General features: G+C 36.4%; 1 protein-coding gene across 3 annotated transcripts in view; it reads right to left on the bottom strand.

Annotated features, from left to right (window-relative positions):
* The window catches only part of LOC145661383 (protein spitz-like), a 598112-nt gene that overhangs the window by 28808 nt on the left and 551121 nt on the right, over window positions 1-18183 (bottom strand). For all 3 annotated transcript variants that reach the window (XM_081726707.1, XM_081726705.1, XM_081726704.1), the window contains one exon: window positions 8570-8741. In XM_081726707.1, coding sequence (XP_081582833.1) covers window positions 8570-8741 — 172 coding nt within the window. The remainder of the gene's footprint in view (window positions 1-8569; window positions 8742-18183) is intronic.

Raw genomic sequence — 18183 nt, 5'->3', positions numbered from 1 at the left:
ATGATGGACGACGCACTAGTCATGCAACCCTAAATGAAAGTGAGATGCGTAGCTCCAGATGTGAGTCCTATATGGCAAATGCGAGTACGTACATGCTGGATCTTCCCACTCATACACATCTACGAATATGAATATGAACACTACCGTCTTTGTGTCCGAGACCGTAACTACTCCCATTGCTGAATACAATCATCCTGTTTACTTCACCACCGGAGTCTCTCTTGATAATACCGAAGGTGTTCTCGATAATTACGTATAAGGGGTATTCGTACGAAAGGAACGCGGGAACGTAGACTTGTCAAGAGTTGCTCAAATGATCCTTTGGTCCAGGTTCTGCCAGGTGTGTTGAGATGGTACGGGGGATGTAGACTGCACGAACTTCTGTCTTCCATCGTCTACACCAACGCTCACAACCCAAGTGAGCAGCGAATACGCGGAACGACCACCCGGCCAATTGCAGCCCTACTTCACGGTTGCGTTCTACGTCAGCTGCGCATTAGACATTTCCTAGCGTCGCCCTGAAATTGCAGTAGGGCTGTATTTCACGCAAGACTACATTTTTCGTGTACGACCACCTACAAAATTCTAGCAGAATGCTCTCCACAGACACAATGATCAGCCTACTCTCCACAGTGTCCGGTATGCTGGAGTCTTCAAACTAATATCGGCACACCCACTAAAGACACATGTTATGTTCCATTTGTATATACAGGGTGTTTCAAAACAACACCGACAACGTTTGGGAGGTGATTTCTGACATCAAAATAAGACAAAAAGTACAGACCAATCTGGGTGCACAAATGTTTCCTTTCGGAGTTATGAGCTGCCAAAAACATGAAAAAATGAACTTTAAAGGTCCATAGCTCCGAAACTATGGAACCTACCGTAGTCGGGTCAAGACTTCTCTTAGAAACTAGTATGTGTCCTATCCAAATATCCATGTTTCAGAATCCTAAGGTACTCACGTAACTATTTTTATAGAGGGAGTTTCGCTATAAGCATATAATCTGAAGTACTCACCAACTACCTCTATACAAATTGTTGCGGAAGAATCGCAGGATTCTGAAACTTGGATATTTGGATAGGACACATACTAGTTCCTAAGTGAAGTATTGACCCGACTACGGTAGGTCCCATGGTTTTGGAGCTATGGGTCTTTAAAGTTCACTTTTTCACATTTTCGGCAGCCTATAACTCCGAAAGAAAGCATTTGTGCACCCAGGTTGGTCTGTACTTTTTGTCTTATTATGGTGTCAGGAATCACTTCCCAAACGTTTTCGGTGTTGTTTTGAAACACCCTGTATAGCACTATTTTTTTTTTTTTTTTTTACCTCCTAACAAAATATTTTTCTCGAAAAGCAGTTATTCTTGCACTAAGAGCTCTATAAGCGTTTATATTTAATATCTATCTACTTTATGAGAAATTTAACAAATATTCAAAAGATAATTAGACAAAAAAAGCAACTTCGTTAATATCCGTGTAATAATTTTTATGATGACGTCAGTTTTCAAATCTCTCCGATTGAAGCGTGCAAAAGCAACACGCATTCCAGCTACGAGGTTAAAAAAAAAGTTTTGTTGAAAATTTCAATGAAATTGCGCAGACCGTTGAAATTCGTTTCCGCTGTTTGCTCCGTCATTCATCCAGTGGGCGCTCAACACCTGTACTTCACATCCTCAATTCCTTTTCATAGTATGTCAATGTCACGCTGAATGTTAACTGGCTATCAATTACAATCAATGAGCTTTGTTCCTCAAACTCATTTTACCAACATAGAAATTATATGTAGTACTTATATTTACTATACACAACTTTAATAATAGAACGTTTAGTATAGCTTCTGTTTTGTCCCTTTCTGTTTTAGCCCTTCCAGAATCATTTTTTTTTTTTTTTAATTATATAGTGTTAGTGATGTGACATTCATGTTCCATTACCTGTTACATTGTCAAGCTAAGATATTTTTCGCAAATTCACACACAAATTCATCAAAATCAACTGATTAAAAGTTGAATAATTACGAAATAAAAACACTTAGATAATGTAACACATAATTGCACTTTAATTTTAATTCATACATTATATATAAAGAAATGTAGTGTTCTTAAGATTATGATACACGCTCTAGTTAGACAATTTCATTTTCACTGTTAGTCCCAAATTTCTCCTTTCATGTAAGCTACTTGAAAATAAAACTGAAATAAACCCAGAATTATCCTATTTAAGTTTTGAATGTAGGATATTCTTCCAAAAATCTCGGGACTTCATTAAAAATGCAGACACTCTTATTTTGCCCACTTAAATTTTGATCAACGTCAGAAATGTTGAAAAACAAATTGAACTTTGGAAAACTGATCAAAAGGTTTGGAGTCTACTTCAGTTAAACTTTTGCTTTGAGGATATTTCAAACAAGGGACAGCTTTATCAAACTTTTTACGTATTTAGTAGTTTGGAGTCCAATTCATTGGGAACATACTAATATTTTCAAAGGGCTTATCCACTTCTGTGCACACTTCATAAAAATCTATCTTCACCGAAAATACATTACTATTATTATTTTCGGAAATTAGCTTGAAAGATTATACTAACTTCAGAGGCATATACATTTATTATATAACCTGTCTTCCAAACTATTCGATGTCGCATCTAACATTGTTGACTTTTGCAACTTTTTTTTTTTTTTTGTCATAACAGAAATTTTATTCTAAAAAACATGCATGATACAATGCAAAAACCACAAATGCAATTCTGAGAATTCATTCTCAAAGAATGATATGAATAAACTGGAGCAAACTATTTAGGACTTTCTATAATTCCTTGTAGTTTAAAAAGTAAAATGTACTACACATATAAATCTGATTAAATGCCAGATAATTCAATAATATGCAACTTAAATGCATGCTGGACATAGTGAAAAATTACACAAACCAGGACACGGCAACCCTCAAAAAACTTTTACGCCAAACCTTCATTTAAAAGTCAAGGTCATCAACAATATGAAATAATGTTAAACCTCTTTAATTTTATTCGCGTAGTTTTGAACAAACTGAAAGACGAAATTTACTGTTAAAAGAAAATAAATAAATCAAAATGTTATATTGATTTTCAGGTCTAGATCCTATCTGCACACGACACAGCCAATTTAAAACCGAGATATAAAAAAGAACGTTACAATTCGATAAGAGAACACACAGTCGAAGTACCTTGCAGCATTTAGTCTACACGGTCATGAAATTTCATCGTGTTGGACTTTTGCCAGCATAAGCAACAGAGTAGCAGAGTTGGAAGTACAATGTAATACATATGCCGCGAAGACGAATTATACACGTAACGACTAATAATAATAATAATAATAATAATAATAATAATAATAATAATAATAATAATAATAATAATAATAATAATAATAATAATAATAATAATAATAATAATGTCTCATTTAGATCCATTGTTTTAAAATTAATACTCAGAAGGAAAATATATTAAATATTTTTTCCTTACTCTGCTTTATCTTTAGGCATGCTCAAGAGACAAGAGGCTGTCTCGTCTCGAAAATTGTATGGTTTCCTTTGGAAGAGCTCTGTATCGTCATGAAAATTGATTTCTTATCTCGTGCGTAACCCTATTTATCATGCTAAAACTCTCCTGAACACTATCTGTAATATAACTGCTCCATTTAAAGTGTCAAACTATAATGTTAATCTGGACTTCTATGTATGTTAACATACATCGTATGCAAATTAATCGGCCTTGAAGTTAACAAAAGTATGGAAGGATACCTACGCAGTGCTGTACATATGCATAGACGTTGATGATACTCCACTACTTAATTCATTTTATACATATTGGAAATACATTTACCCATGGAATAAATAATACAATAACGTCACATTGAGGAGTTACACAATCACACACAGGTCCAGTTACCGTCGAGGCTGAGTAGACTAAAGTCAAGAGCGGCATATTTGGCTCCCGCCTTATATTATATAAAGCGCATGAACGAAAAAAAAAAAAAAATGACACAAGAAGAAATTTACTGTGATAGATATAGAAGTACATAATCTGGCTATTTTTCACATAGTCACCATAAACATTCACACAGAAGTGGCATAAGCTTCTGTATACCATTTGTGTAAAACTCTGTCGCCTAGAGTAAAGCCATCCCAGAACTGATGTCTTGAGCACTTCACTGCCGCTGAAACGCTTCGAGTACGCCACTTTTTCAGGTATAGAAAAAACGAAATCGCTGAGGGCACAGTCGGGGTTGTACGGGTGATGACTGAATAGTTCCCATCGAAACTTTTGAATTGTCTCAACAGTTCGAGCAATTGTGTGGGGCCGGTCGCTGTCATGGATCAGAAGTATTCCAAAATTCACAAATTACAGTGTTTGGCAATATTATATATATATATATATATAGGTAATTGTTCGTCTTGGTTTCATGAATTCTGCAAAAATCACACCCTTTTGGTCCAAATCACGGTTGTCATCGTTTTGTGAACTGATAGTGTTTGATTTTGATTTGGAGTTTAATGTCCCTTTCAGCAGCTAGACAATATGAGACGGGACCTACTGATTAACGGGAGCTCTGAACCACATGAGCTCCCGCCGGGAATCGAACCCGGCCTGATGTGTTTGAATTTCTTCGATTTAAGAGAACCAGAGTCCCGCTATTGCATTGATTGCTGCTTCGACTTCCAGTGGCGCACGTTGTCCAGGTTTCATCTCCCGTCATTATGTGAGAAAATAGGTCATCCCAAACCTCCCTTCAGCGAGGGAAAAAAAAAAAACGTACAGCTGTCATTCTTTGCTTTTTGTAAGCGTATAACAGCATTTTTGGCATCCATCTCGCACACAGTTTGTGATAACCCAGTTTGCCACTCAATTTGGTGCACTGTTTTCGCGGGCACTTCTGGAAACTCTTCGGTGAGTTCAATTATTGTGAACCGGTGACTGGGCCGCAATTTGTCGTTAATGCGTTCTACCAGATCGTCCGTCTGAACACCAGATCTTCCGCTACGCGCATCGTCACGGACATCTGAACGGTTTTCCCGAAACACACTGCACAATTGCCTGACCTTCCGTTCACTCATTGCTGTTGGTCCATAAATGACACACAATTCCCGATGGAAGCCAATTTCATTTTGTCTTTTGGACAGATTTCACTTCACATTTGGCGGGATTCCGTATTACGGGAGCCATCTCACGTTAGTGCTACTCGCACGATTCTATCTACTCCAAGCACAAAATACTAGGACATGTTCCTACGCATGTTAGACTATCAGTGTTGAAAACCTCTCGAAAAAAAATTATCGGCTCTTTTTTATTGCGCCTCATACAATAAATTAATTTCTTGTACTAAAAATTTCTTATGTGGGCGTTTCTTATCACGGATCGTATGATTTTTCCCTTTTTGAGTGATCATGTCGTATAAACGTTTATTCAATACAGATTTTGTGTAGCTGTGACTGTATCCTGGATCAATTGTAGACAATTTGGTCGTCGTAATTTACGAGAACAGTATTAAGGGGCCTGGAACCATAGCCTAGGATGCAGACTGTCAATTCGGCTCTGCTCACACGAAGCTACAAAAATCAAGTCGTTGATTATTAATTTGGCATAACTGACCGACTGGAATCGCTTGTTAATTGTTTCTTCGCCTATTTATTTATTTTCAATTATCTGCTCATTTCTTAATACAAGGAACAGGGAAACTCATGAAGCACCACCTTATTGCTGACAAATGAGTAGTTACTTCACTTTCTTTGACAATTAAGCAGCCAGAATAGATGTACCGTATAATTCCTATAGCCCTACCCTACTGAATTAAGAGATTAGTTAGAAGTTCTTTCCCTCCATGCATATGATAGATTTTTTTTTCTTTTTTCATTTAAGATTATTTTCAGTATTACTTGATTGTGATTAAAACTCGAGCTGTAAATACGGCGACTCGACGTTCTAACTTGAAGGAAATTAAAATCTATACCGTTCGAAGGTAATCTTGAAACATCTAACGAGGGTGCAAGACATCCTGTAGAATATCTTTATTAGAATTTTAGCAAAGCAGTACAAGATTTTAGACAATTAACTGTTTCACCGTAATTACCAACTGAATATATGTACTTTGTCAAATATTCGTCAAACTGCGTCATTTCAGTAGTATTACGAGAGGCGTCCCATATTGATTTACATTTTTCTTCTGTCAGGGTCCACCATTGAGCTCATTACAGTTGAAAGGAAGAAGTATTTAGGTCTGCCTTCAGGTGGAAGAACAATACAGAGAAATGTAATCCCTGGAAACTATAGCCCATTTCACTAACAGCTGTAAGTACGTGAGCAGACATGGAAGGTGATCAGCAAGGACAACGCTGAACCACGTGGTTTCTGTGGAAAGAGTGTATACAGACTGCAGAAATTCACAAGCGATTGGCGCCAGTGTGTGGAGGGTATGCACCGTCCACGCAAAACCGTATAGAACAGAGTGGACGACTGGAAAAGTGACTGCACATCAACGGAGAAGGGAATCAGTTCTGGAAGGAAAGTGACTGTTACACCAGAGAACATTTCAAGAGTGGAGTGGGTTATTCAGGACAACAGATGCATCACGTTCACGGAACTGGAGGCGGCCACAGAACTCACCAGAATCACTCTGCACCACATAGTGCACAAACATCTTAAGATGAGTAAAGCGTCTTGCAGGTGGGTTTCCAAATCCCTGGATGCAGCATAAAGACAACAGCGAAAGGACGTGAGTAGTGATCTTCTGTAACGCTACAGCCAAGATCCAGGAGGCTTCATATGTCCAAAACTCGTTACTGGCGACGAGACTTTACTGCAGTACCATGAGCCAGAGACCGAAGCCCAATCAATGCAGTGGAATTATAATGGCATTCCACGCAAAAGAAGTTCCATACACAGCCCTCCGTAGGCAAACACATGGCCACAGTCTTCTGGAATAATGATGGAATCATCCTCATTGACTGGTTGGAACCCGGGACCACCATTACCAGTAAGTCATACGTGACAAAGCTTTGGAGTTTGCGGTGAAATTTAGAGGAAACGACCAGGAAAATAGGTGAAAGCTGTGCTCCTGCAACACGACAACGCTCGTTCCCACAAGAGTCGGACAACCACGACTCCCATTAATGAGCTGGGGTTACAGGTGATGCTACACCCACCTTATTCTCCTGACTTGGCCCCTTCTGATTACCACTTATTCGGGGCATTGAAGAAATCGCTGCGTGGACGTCATTTTGCCGACTTCCACGAACTGCAAGACGCTATCCGGACGTGGGTGCGACAGACTTCTCCGAAAAAGTGGTTCGCAGAGGCCATAGAGAAGTTGCCACATCAGTGGCGCAAGTGTGTAATTCTTAATGAAGATTAAATTGAGAAAGTGGATGTATCTGCCGAGGCATAAAGGTTCTTACAAGCGTAAAAATATAAAGTGTAAACCAATATGAAAAGCCTCTTGTATTTCTTAGTCAAAATTTGCACACGATTGACCACCAAAATGTCATGGTATTTTAGTTGAGAATCACTGGATTAAACATACTTTTTCTCAAGCATAACACACAGCTTTCTTGTACGTTCTATGATTTCAGGAATCAAATTCCTCAATCAACGTAGAGAGATTAATATTCACCTGGTAAGTATTATAGCACTGTTTAGAAACTGAATTGATTCCCCCTTTTTTTTCGGTGTTACTTCCCAACTTCTTTCGATTTAAAATAAATATAGTTTTCACATCGTTTCCAGAATTAAAATATGTGCTAAAAAACAAATTACTCCTTTGTTCTTAAGGATAATAGCTCGATACAAGAGTCTTATCTCGAGCCCTTTTAAAAATTTGGTTACCTTACATTTAAAGAATAAAAAGATAAAGGTAGAATTGAATTACTGAAGTTTTACAGAACCTGATAATCAGCTCAGGTTTGGAGAAGGCTACCCTTGTATCACGTGAATGAACTGCACTGAGACGTAATTTCCACGCATCATGGTGACTGCCTGCGTTAACAACATGACCCAAGAAGAGAGATAGTTTGGTAATACAACCTATAAAGATGTTCTTATTATAATATGGGCACAAGTAGACTTAATTTTCTTCAAGTTCTGTGATCTTGCTGTAGTCTTGAAACTCAAGATCTGTTACTTCTATTAAATGCAAAGGGTGCTTCTGACTGCCATTTCGTCACGCACGAAACACTCAAAGCTATAAATGCTTTCAATTAGAATGTGCAAGTTTACTTTCAAGGTTACTGAACCTACTTTTGCTGGGATTTAAAGGTCATCTTTGCTGTAACATCGAGCAACAAATTATCAAAAGAATGCTTTTATCACGGTATTTCGATACATATTGCATACGTACACCATCTCTTTCTCTCCTCGATCAACATAAAAATTACCCTTGGAATATACTTTATAGTATTACTTCACATTTGCAAAGTTGGAAAGCGTTGTGCTGGAGCGAAATAAAATAGCTGGAGTTGATATGCTGGAGGATATCAAATTATTCAACTCTGAACATGAATACAGATGTTACAAGTCACAAATACACCTATATTTACTTACTCGCAGTTGTACAGCAGGGACTCTCCTATCTTGACAGTAAAGCAAGTTGCGCCATTGAGGCAATACCAGGCAGCGTATGCTGGAGGGCAGGCATACGTGTGGAATGTGACGTTGGGCCGCGCCGTCGGACTGGGCGGCCTCGGTTTGGGCGTCGAGCGGCTCGAACATGCCTCTGGAAAAGTAAACACATACATTTTAGTATTATGTGTAAGTAATTTAATTGTTTCAATAATTGTAAACATTATTTGCTAAACTTAGAATAACAACCAGAATGAAGTTTCAACGTGGACTGGTCCAACCAAAGAAGCGAACTTCACTTGAAATTAGGCAAATTGATATTACACAAGGATTAAAGTATTGTTTTGAACTACTTCTAATATTCGTCTAATATAATTTTGTATTTGAATCACTGAAAATATACTAGAACTTGATTTATCTTTTACAAGAATATTTCACAAAATCAATATACAGTATAGTTGTCAAACAAAATTTATTCAGCATTCTCTCTTTCGGTCTGAGATTACAGTTTGATTCACCACGTAAGCTTCTCATATTGTTCCGATTTCACTTCAACTCCGAACAAAGGAATACTGAGAATAATTGATTTAATCAAAGTATACAAAACAAAAAGGAGGGGAGAAAGATAAATTGCGAAGAAAGATTATATATATAATTACATTTTCTACAGCTGTACTTATGAGCACTTTGCCTTACAGAATATATGGTGCTTTCTTTTCTTTTATCTACATAATTACATGAGCAGGTATATTTTGCCCTCGCACAGAAACAATCGAGGCATAACAGTGAAACTTTAAGGATTTATTAAATACTTTCTATATAATTACCATACAGAGTGACAAGTGAGTTTATACAGGCCATTTCCAAAGAATGCTCTATCATAGCTTGCAAACTACTGTTCTATAGATGCAATACTTTTCTGTTAATTGAAACATACTGTCCCTTCAATTCTGGAAATTAATAGTCCGTAATGACTGATAAGGAGAGTTAGTCAAGGGGCTACCTCCGGTCCTGTGTGCGCACAGGTATACCCTCTGTTTGACTTTTCAGCTATGACATAATGGACGAAGAAAAAGAAGTCTGTCACACGATTTGAATCCTGTAAAGTTATTCGATACGGTGGATTAAAGATTGTGGCTACGCAAAATAATCTAATCGACGACTTGTTTTAATTATGAGAACCGTATGCAACATATGTGGGAATTGTTCCATAAATAGTTACAAGTAATCTGGCTATCATATTGTGTGTTATTTGTCCAAACAAAATACTCTGAGAGGCAGGATTGGAAGTTTTGAGAATTTTCTTACTATTCTTGTATTACATTTCATGTTTTTCAAATTTTACGGAAAACTACCCACCATACGTAAAAATACTCCGAAATAAAAGTTTCTCTCATGTTCTTAATTAAGAAAATGCAACAAGTCGCATGTCTATCTGGCACAATTATTTTTCTGCAATTGGATAAAATGTGGCGCGACTTTATATTGAAAATTAAATGCTTTCCATACATAAATATACAGAAGGTGGACATATAAATCTTCAATCCTCATAATCATGTACAAGAGTGTAAAAATTATTGTACGTACGTTATAAATAACGTACCTATCACATTATATAAAACGTGTCCCATTAAAATAATCTCGAGTAACAGCGTTGGATACATGTGAATTTCCATACATCTTTTTACGTTTCTTTTTTTAACTTTATGGAAAACCACTGACTACATAACATCTCAGAAAAAAGTTGTTCTCATGTTTTTAAGTAAAAGAATGCAACAAATTTCCTGACGGTGGTATTATTATAGTATAATAAAAAAGGGGGAGTACAAACTGACTTTGAAGTAATTTCATAAATTCACACTAGGAAAGCGAATATGGATTTGAATTATAAACGTGCATTGCAAATATTATTTCCTGTTTAGACTTAAACGATTGTATTCGATCTTTGTAATGTTTAAAGCATTTTTCATTGTTGCAAACAATTGTGTTTCGCCTCATACGATGTTGAAAACCTAATTGCTTTACCTGTTTTGGGAACTGGAAACTCATTATCTTAATTTCAAAGGCAATATCCTTATGATTTTCGTTTAATATAGTACCTCAAATGAGGCTCCTTGTTCTTACAAGATTGTTTCAACTTGAGAAGTTCATTTCCAAAATTAGATGATGAATTCGCAGAAAGTTTCACTGTTAAAAGTAGACCCCTACTGGTCGGATATTTAGTTCTCTTCCAATGAATTAGTTAAGGTCTGTATCAACTATGTGACAAGTCTACAGAAAACCAAAGTGAAATCACAGCTTTCAGAATGAGAAAAAGAGTTGCTCAGTATAACATTATCAAATGCATTTCCCAGTTTTTGCCTGAGACTTGCCCACTTGCAGATGAAGATGATCGGTCAGTGGCACATGAGTTCTCACCATCGATAACAAGAAATGGAAAATTCGTTATTCCAAAAAGAGGTAATCCTTTTGTGGTACATTCGGACATAGACGATCTTCCCTTGAAAACTTATCTTTTGAATTGCATAGAAGAAAACATTGCCCATGATGCTCTTATTTAGTTATGAGCGCAAGAGTCTTGGTCTTGCAGTTTATGCAAGAGTCTTGCATGCAAGACCAAAAACAAACTCTTACGCAAGTCTTGCACAAGTACCGGTACAGTGTTTAGAAGACAATAGAGAGCACAATTCTACGAATTGTTACAAAGTATAAGAACTTCAGTGTCTGATTTACTTTGGTCATCATTTGATTCATTTACGGCAGCCCATGATTGCATTTTGGGAAATCATACGAAGAATAGTTATGTCCATAAGAAGCGTACAAGAGAAAAGTAAACTTTGTTATGGCCGCGGCGGCTGTGGCAGTTGCTTACCTCTCTATGTCTTATGTCTTAAAGAACTTTTTTTTTTTTTTTACCTGTATATAAATACCCTATGACAATAATGAGGTTTAAAAAGTGATAGAGCGTTCACTTCTGATGAATGGGGTCCCTAGTTCGATCCCAGCTTTCACCATGAGTTTTTTTTAGTGGATAAACACCTTGCGCGTGGGTTTTATCGGAGTTTCACGTTTCTTCCTAGTTTCTTCATTCCATTATTTCATTCATTTCTCATCACCATCTCCCTTAGCCTCAGTGCATAATCGAGGGACATTAATCAACATATTTGATTTCATTGAAAACATACTAGTGGTGTTATTCTTCCGAAACTAAAGAGAAATGTATTATTGAACATCGGTAATTCCATACACCAAAGGTGCCGACTAGATGGGTAAGGCCTTGGCTCCGAGGCTCAAGCATTCTTGGAAATTTTTAGTGTGCGCTCATGTGAGTTTTACGTCCCACGGTTATGCCGGCTAGGCTAAAGGAGACTGTGATAATGAAATAATGAAAGAAATGGTGGAATGAAGAAAGTGGGAGGAAACGAGAGAACACCGAGAAAACCCACGCACACGGTATTTGTGCATCACAAAGTTCACTTGGCGCGAGCTGGGATCGAACCAGGGACCCCAACCACTGATGATGCAACTGAGAAGCTTCGATGTGGTTCTCAGATAGTCTTTTCGTCTTGAAGCAATTTTCTGTTTTAAAATCTTCCTTCAATACAGTCTCCTTCACCCCTTCCCTCTCCTTTCTTCCACCATACCTTCTAGCACGTCCCTTATAATACAGTTCATCAGTTCCTCTTCCTTGTCTTAATTACATCTAAAAATTCTTCTTTTCTCCCCTTCTGCCACTATTTCTAACACCTCCTCATTCATTTTCCATTCAACCCAGCTAATTCTCTCCTTTTTTCCCCATGCCCACGTTTCGAAAGTCTATTTTTTCATCGCTTTTGAGTAATGTCCATGTTTCTGCTCCACGCACGGAGTACATATTGGAATTAGTAAAACAAAATCTCAGTATTTAATTGGAAGTTTGTTCAATACAAAGAATAGCTAATCGTGGTTGAAAAAAATAATAATCTGACGCATTTAGAGTGTAAAAATAATTTTACAATTCATTGTATTTCAGTAATCTGTGAGGTCTTGATCTTCCATGCATCTCAGGGGTAGCCTCCTCAGTTTGGAAACCAGTGGAGTATTGGATCTATTAAAAAATATATAAGATTACGAAACGTTCTGATTTATCTTATAAGTAGTGAAGCATGGGCACCTATTGAAAACAAAATAAGTCATCGCCTATGTTGTACACTATCATCATATTTTCACAATGTATTTCCGTTACTATTTGGCGCATTGTAGAATTCATCCCTTATATCCAGAGTAAAATTTACCTACGAAAAGCACATGATTTCTTAAAAGCAAGACTTGCAAGACCAAAGACCACCCCGGTCTTGGTCTTACATTTGCTTATCACTACTCCTCATAAAACAGAACAATTCATGGATTTCTTGCAAAGAAAAGATTTAAAAAACCAAAATTTGTGCATCAAGTACGTAATCCAGATGTGGAAATCCGGGTTTAAGACACTTCATGATTACATGCTACATGTATGAAAGAAAATCTGTAATATGACAACGACTGACAAATATTTAATACCGAGGAACGTTATTGGTAGTGGCATTAAATATCGCGTAATCTTACACCTTTTGCTACTGTGAAAGATTGGAAAGACAAAAACGCAGCACATCATATACCATGCAATAAATTCTGGAAAATTAATTAATGTAGCTTAACTATTTGTACAAGGAGGGCGAACGCACATTGATCCTCCTTGTATCTAATCTAATCTTTAGCACTAGTAACTAAGTACAGCCATGTCTGCATCAGGTAATAAAAATTAATAAACTTCTTACCTTATAAAAATAAAATATAAATTGTAAAAGCAAATAGAGTTTCACAAAACTCTGCAGTAAGTCGAAAAGAATCACTTCAATATTCATCTGATCCTGTGTGTTTCTACAAATTAAATAAATATTGAAAGAAAAGTGGTACGTACAATAGTTACCTCTAAGCACAAGTTTCTCCGGAACTTCATGCATAGCAGTGAGGAGTGGTCCCTTAAGTGGAACTCTATTCCAAATGCCCATTGGATGAAGTTTCCTTCGCAGTGTTCTTTTGGAAATTGGTTAGAATAACTTGTACTCACACGGACTTCGAATTTTAAAACTATTTTTCTTGGTTAGAATGAAACTCCGGCAGTTTCTCTGGGTTCTTTTTGAGATCAAAGTTCTGACGCAGTTTTTGAGTTTACACACTGATGAGACTATTCCTTGTAGACACACTGGATAACTTACTTTGATATTCTAACAAATCTGGCAATTTCACTTACTGTACACACACACACACACACAGGTACACCCGAACACAATAGCTCTTTTTTTTTTCTTCATTGTTTTGTTAGATCTTAGCTTCGACTCAACGTGCCATTTCAATGCAACCGACTGGCACATTTCTCCATTGCACTGAAATGATCATACTTAGCAATGGTATGTCATTTACTCATACTAGTGAAATGCTCTCGGTAACCATAAAACGGATTAGAAAAATAATGTTAGTTCTAGAGAAGACGACTATTTTTTGTCCGATATGCTTACATTGCGTTTGAACTTCTTACATCTTATCGAATTTTATTGTTTTTCTTTACTCTCGTCTCGAGTCTTAACCCATGGTCTATATCGGGATGGAAACTTTTTTTTTCATCATCAAACAATCATACAATCGGCGATTATGTAATCTGAAATATAATGTTATTCTCAGCTATTGGGAAGATTTGTGTGGTTAAACTATAAGGTATATGTTTAAAGGCGCTGTATTTGACAAGGATCTTTGATGAGATGGTAAAACGTAATACCTTAGGATTACAACTTACTTTCACAGGTGATATTTTAAAGTGTACTAGACCACAGAAAATCACAAATTCTTTTGCAAACAAATTGTTCTGAGATTGAACCAGTATTCTTAGATAAAAATAATATTCTGCCAACGTTTAGATAACTTTTTGAAGTATACAGAAATGTGAAAAAATCACAAGGATCACAAATTGCGAATAAATTCACTGTTATAGTAGAGAAAGCGTCCGTACTTCTATGAGTATAGTGGATTTAATGCACACAAATTATTAACTGTCATATTTAGTGTTAATTTCACATTCAAAACCAAGAGGACACTAATGAATATCACTTTATGAATGAAATTACTCAGTTTATACATAATGTTTAAACAAATCAAGTTCTATCAACTTCACCGTATATTGCAACAGTAGCATCAGTCTCGTTACTCGACGTCCTCTCAACCCTTTCTTACAAATCTATGTAATAAAAACATAGTACTGTAAGTGCGAAAACAGCTTTTCAGATGTAGACGAGTGTTAGATTTCATGAACACGAATTCATATTTATAGCCAAGGTAATTTATTCATCAATTTTTAATAAAGATGGAAGGATTGGCTCCTTGGAAAATCACACACACAATTGTATATATGCAATAATAATAAACACGATCATGCAAGGAAAGTACACATTAAAGCCTGTTACTTACTGGAAGTTTAAAAAAAAATACAACTTGCAAGGAATGTTTCATAGACAAATATAAGCCTATATGTATTTGATTTCAAGGATAGATAAATTATGCAAGATGGTGCTTAATCTATCGAACGTGAATACAATTATAGTGATTCACATATGAAACAGCATAAAACAAGAAGCTCATAGCTTTTTTTTTTTTTTTTTTTTTTTTTTTTTTTTTTTTGACGTTTCTGTACAGTAGAACATACTAAAAACATGGAGCATGACATAGCTCCATAGTTTCAAAAGAGATTACGTTGTATTTTATTGTTTGAGATTACGGTGATAGAATTATAGATATATTTGTTAGGCGTTTCAAATTGTGATGTGTGGTGACAATAAAGAACAGTATGTACCTGTTGACAAGTTTTTATAAGAGTGACTTTCATTAAAAAAACGAAATAGATATTGTAAAAATGTCATTAGTCAAAGGGTAAAGCGTATGACCTTGACATCCTCTTCGCCAATGTTTGAAGCACAACTCAGGAGATGCTTCCGGTGTATGTCCGGAAGTGAAGGGTCCGAGGAACTACGGTCGGTCAGGGCTGTCTGTAACAGTGCAAGAGAAGCAAAACCAAGGATGTGGGACAGCTCATTCAACGCTTTTTTTAACGTCTGGTAACATTAAAGTATGTTCCAGGTGTGTAACTTTTTATTTATTTAATTAATGTACACAATTTTAATTTATAGTCCAAGTTTATTATGTAAAAGCGAACGAGGCAAGGATCTATTGATTGATCCCTGCTGACTTAATGCAACTTGCTTTCAATTACGACTGGTACTTCATTTGCCATACTCATCAGCTTCAGCATAGTTGTTTTAGAAACTATACATTTTGGTAATTGATATAATTGATTCGTGATGTGTTTGTAGTGTAATTTAATACTAATCAATTATTAAAATAGTGTACAAATTGCGCTCATTCGTGGACAAGTGGCTAACACGTGCATTTTCTTTCTGGGTAGTTCCAGGTTCGAATTTCAGGGGTTTTGTCTTAGGATACAAATCCAAGTAGTAGAGCGGGTCTCACTTGAAGCAATAGGTTCCGCCTTATATAGCCACGGTGCAGAGAAGTAACAAACTCTAATCAATAATTTAGAAAAAGTGAACTAATCAAAACAAGTGCACCAGCTAACATGCTAACATCTTTGAAGCTCTTTAATGAGTTTTTCACATTTATCTCGAAAACTCTCAATTTCATCAAAGAAGGTTTCAAAGCAACGTTACACTTTTAACTTTTCTCATGATTTTCTTTTCTTTCTCTTTTTTTTATTACGAGATTTTTCCTCCTCCACCTCCCCTCATCACTGAGCTTACAACTCAGCAGAATATAATTTTTTTACTGATGAAAAATTAGTCAACACTATAATCAATTACTTTTATGAAAATTGGAGAACTGTTATGGATTAAGTATCTTGGAAGTTGTGCATATGCATGTGAACAAGTTTCTCGCAGTCATCAAAAACTGTATAGAAAAAGAAATGAAGGTAATTTACAGTGATATAGTCTGTTTTGTGCTATATAGGTGCATATGTATGTACGTATGTATAAATATATATGCACATAGGAACTCTCGTTTGTAACTTTTCAGCTGATTTTGTTTAATAGTATACAGAATGGCCCGAAAGTGTAGAGGTAGCAGGGTCTTTTCTGAAGTGGGGAAGAACTAATCCATCAACCACTCTGGCAAAATGGTCGCATCCTGAAGTCTAAATTTTCAAATGAAAACTCAGACCAGAAAATGTTCAAAAACATGACTGTGGTAGTAAGGTTTTACGACATTTGTTTTGAAGCTGTAAATTAAGCTTTCCGTTTCCTGCAAGCTCCTTGTTGCCTTAAATGATACGTTCGAAGTGGTGCAATGGTTAGACTCTTTCTTCTCACTCATTGCTCCCACAAGGTACGGACAATGTCTCGTGTAATGGATACAATTCTAAACTACTACTACTTTCTCACCTCAACCATAGGTTGGTGAGCAACATGGAAATTTTAAAACTTTTCTCTCCCTTGAGAGAGCTGTTTTATACTTTGATAACAAGCCTATACAGCACTCCACAATTCTGTCTTTCTGCTGGACAAAATCCTGGATTTGTACTTCATTCCATCGAGGATTTCACCTGAACCCAAGATGAAAATCTAGAAGACTTATGTTATGGAAGCATGATGGCCATTCAATACGACACCTGGAACTCATCATTGATGGGAAACTGGAGGTCCAGATACAGGCTGTTTAAAAAACAACAATAATTCGAGTTCGCTGGTAGAAAAGGTTAGGAGAGGAAGGATTGGGAAAGGCGGTAGATTCAGATATACGGTCAAACCCAATTTAGTTCTCTCTAAGGCGTTACCGAGTGCAGATTCTTACCACAATGTAAGGCACTATGAGTGACACGTAACATACAAAAATAAAGCGCAGCTCGATAAAATACATAAACTGGACTAATAAAGCAAAGGTCTACTGGCAATGATACGGAAATCCTATAACAATGGGAATCTGTTATCAGTGAAATTATTCAGATGCCATAAGACGTTCACGGAAGGGAAGACTTGAGTTCTGCCTCATCCTGTATGGATATATTTTAAAAATAAATAAAGTACTTTTACGTGGGATTTCTCAACCTAGGAGTCGCGTGAAATACATGGGAATCGCGAAGAGAGATGAAAAAGCTAAATGTAATTAAGATTTAGTAGCGAAAAAAAAAACTTTCAAACTTCTTATTTTGACAGACATATTTTTATTTTCATACTTGTTAAATACAACAAAGAATGAAACTGCTGAAAAACTGTATACAAAAATACAAGAAAAGTATAAATACAACTTATGTCTGTAAACAATGGGCAGCAATAATAAAAAACTTATCACAAATCGGAGATTTCTTATAAGGGTCGCATACAAACGGGTGTTATAAAATGGGGTCGTGGTATGAGAAGTTACGTAAGGGTCTAAGCCTCCTTTAACTCAATGCAATTTACAATATCTTGCGGCGCTGGATTACGTTTAGCATGTTGTATATTTATACTCGGAACTGAGGCATGTAACACGTGAAATTTTTCCACAGAACCAGTGAACTATTCTTCATGCAGAGGAGT

The sequence above is a fragment of the Thermobia domestica genome, chromosome 1, assembly GCF_964235325.1.
Source record: "Thermobia domestica chromosome 1, izTheDome1.hap1.1, whole genome shotgun sequence".
Taxonomy (NCBI): domain Eukaryota; kingdom Metazoa; phylum Arthropoda; class Insecta; order Zygentoma; family Lepismatidae; genus Thermobia; species Thermobia domestica.
The sequence above is the reverse complement of the archived record's forward strand: the minus strand, read 5'-3'. Positions and strand labels throughout refer to the sequence as shown.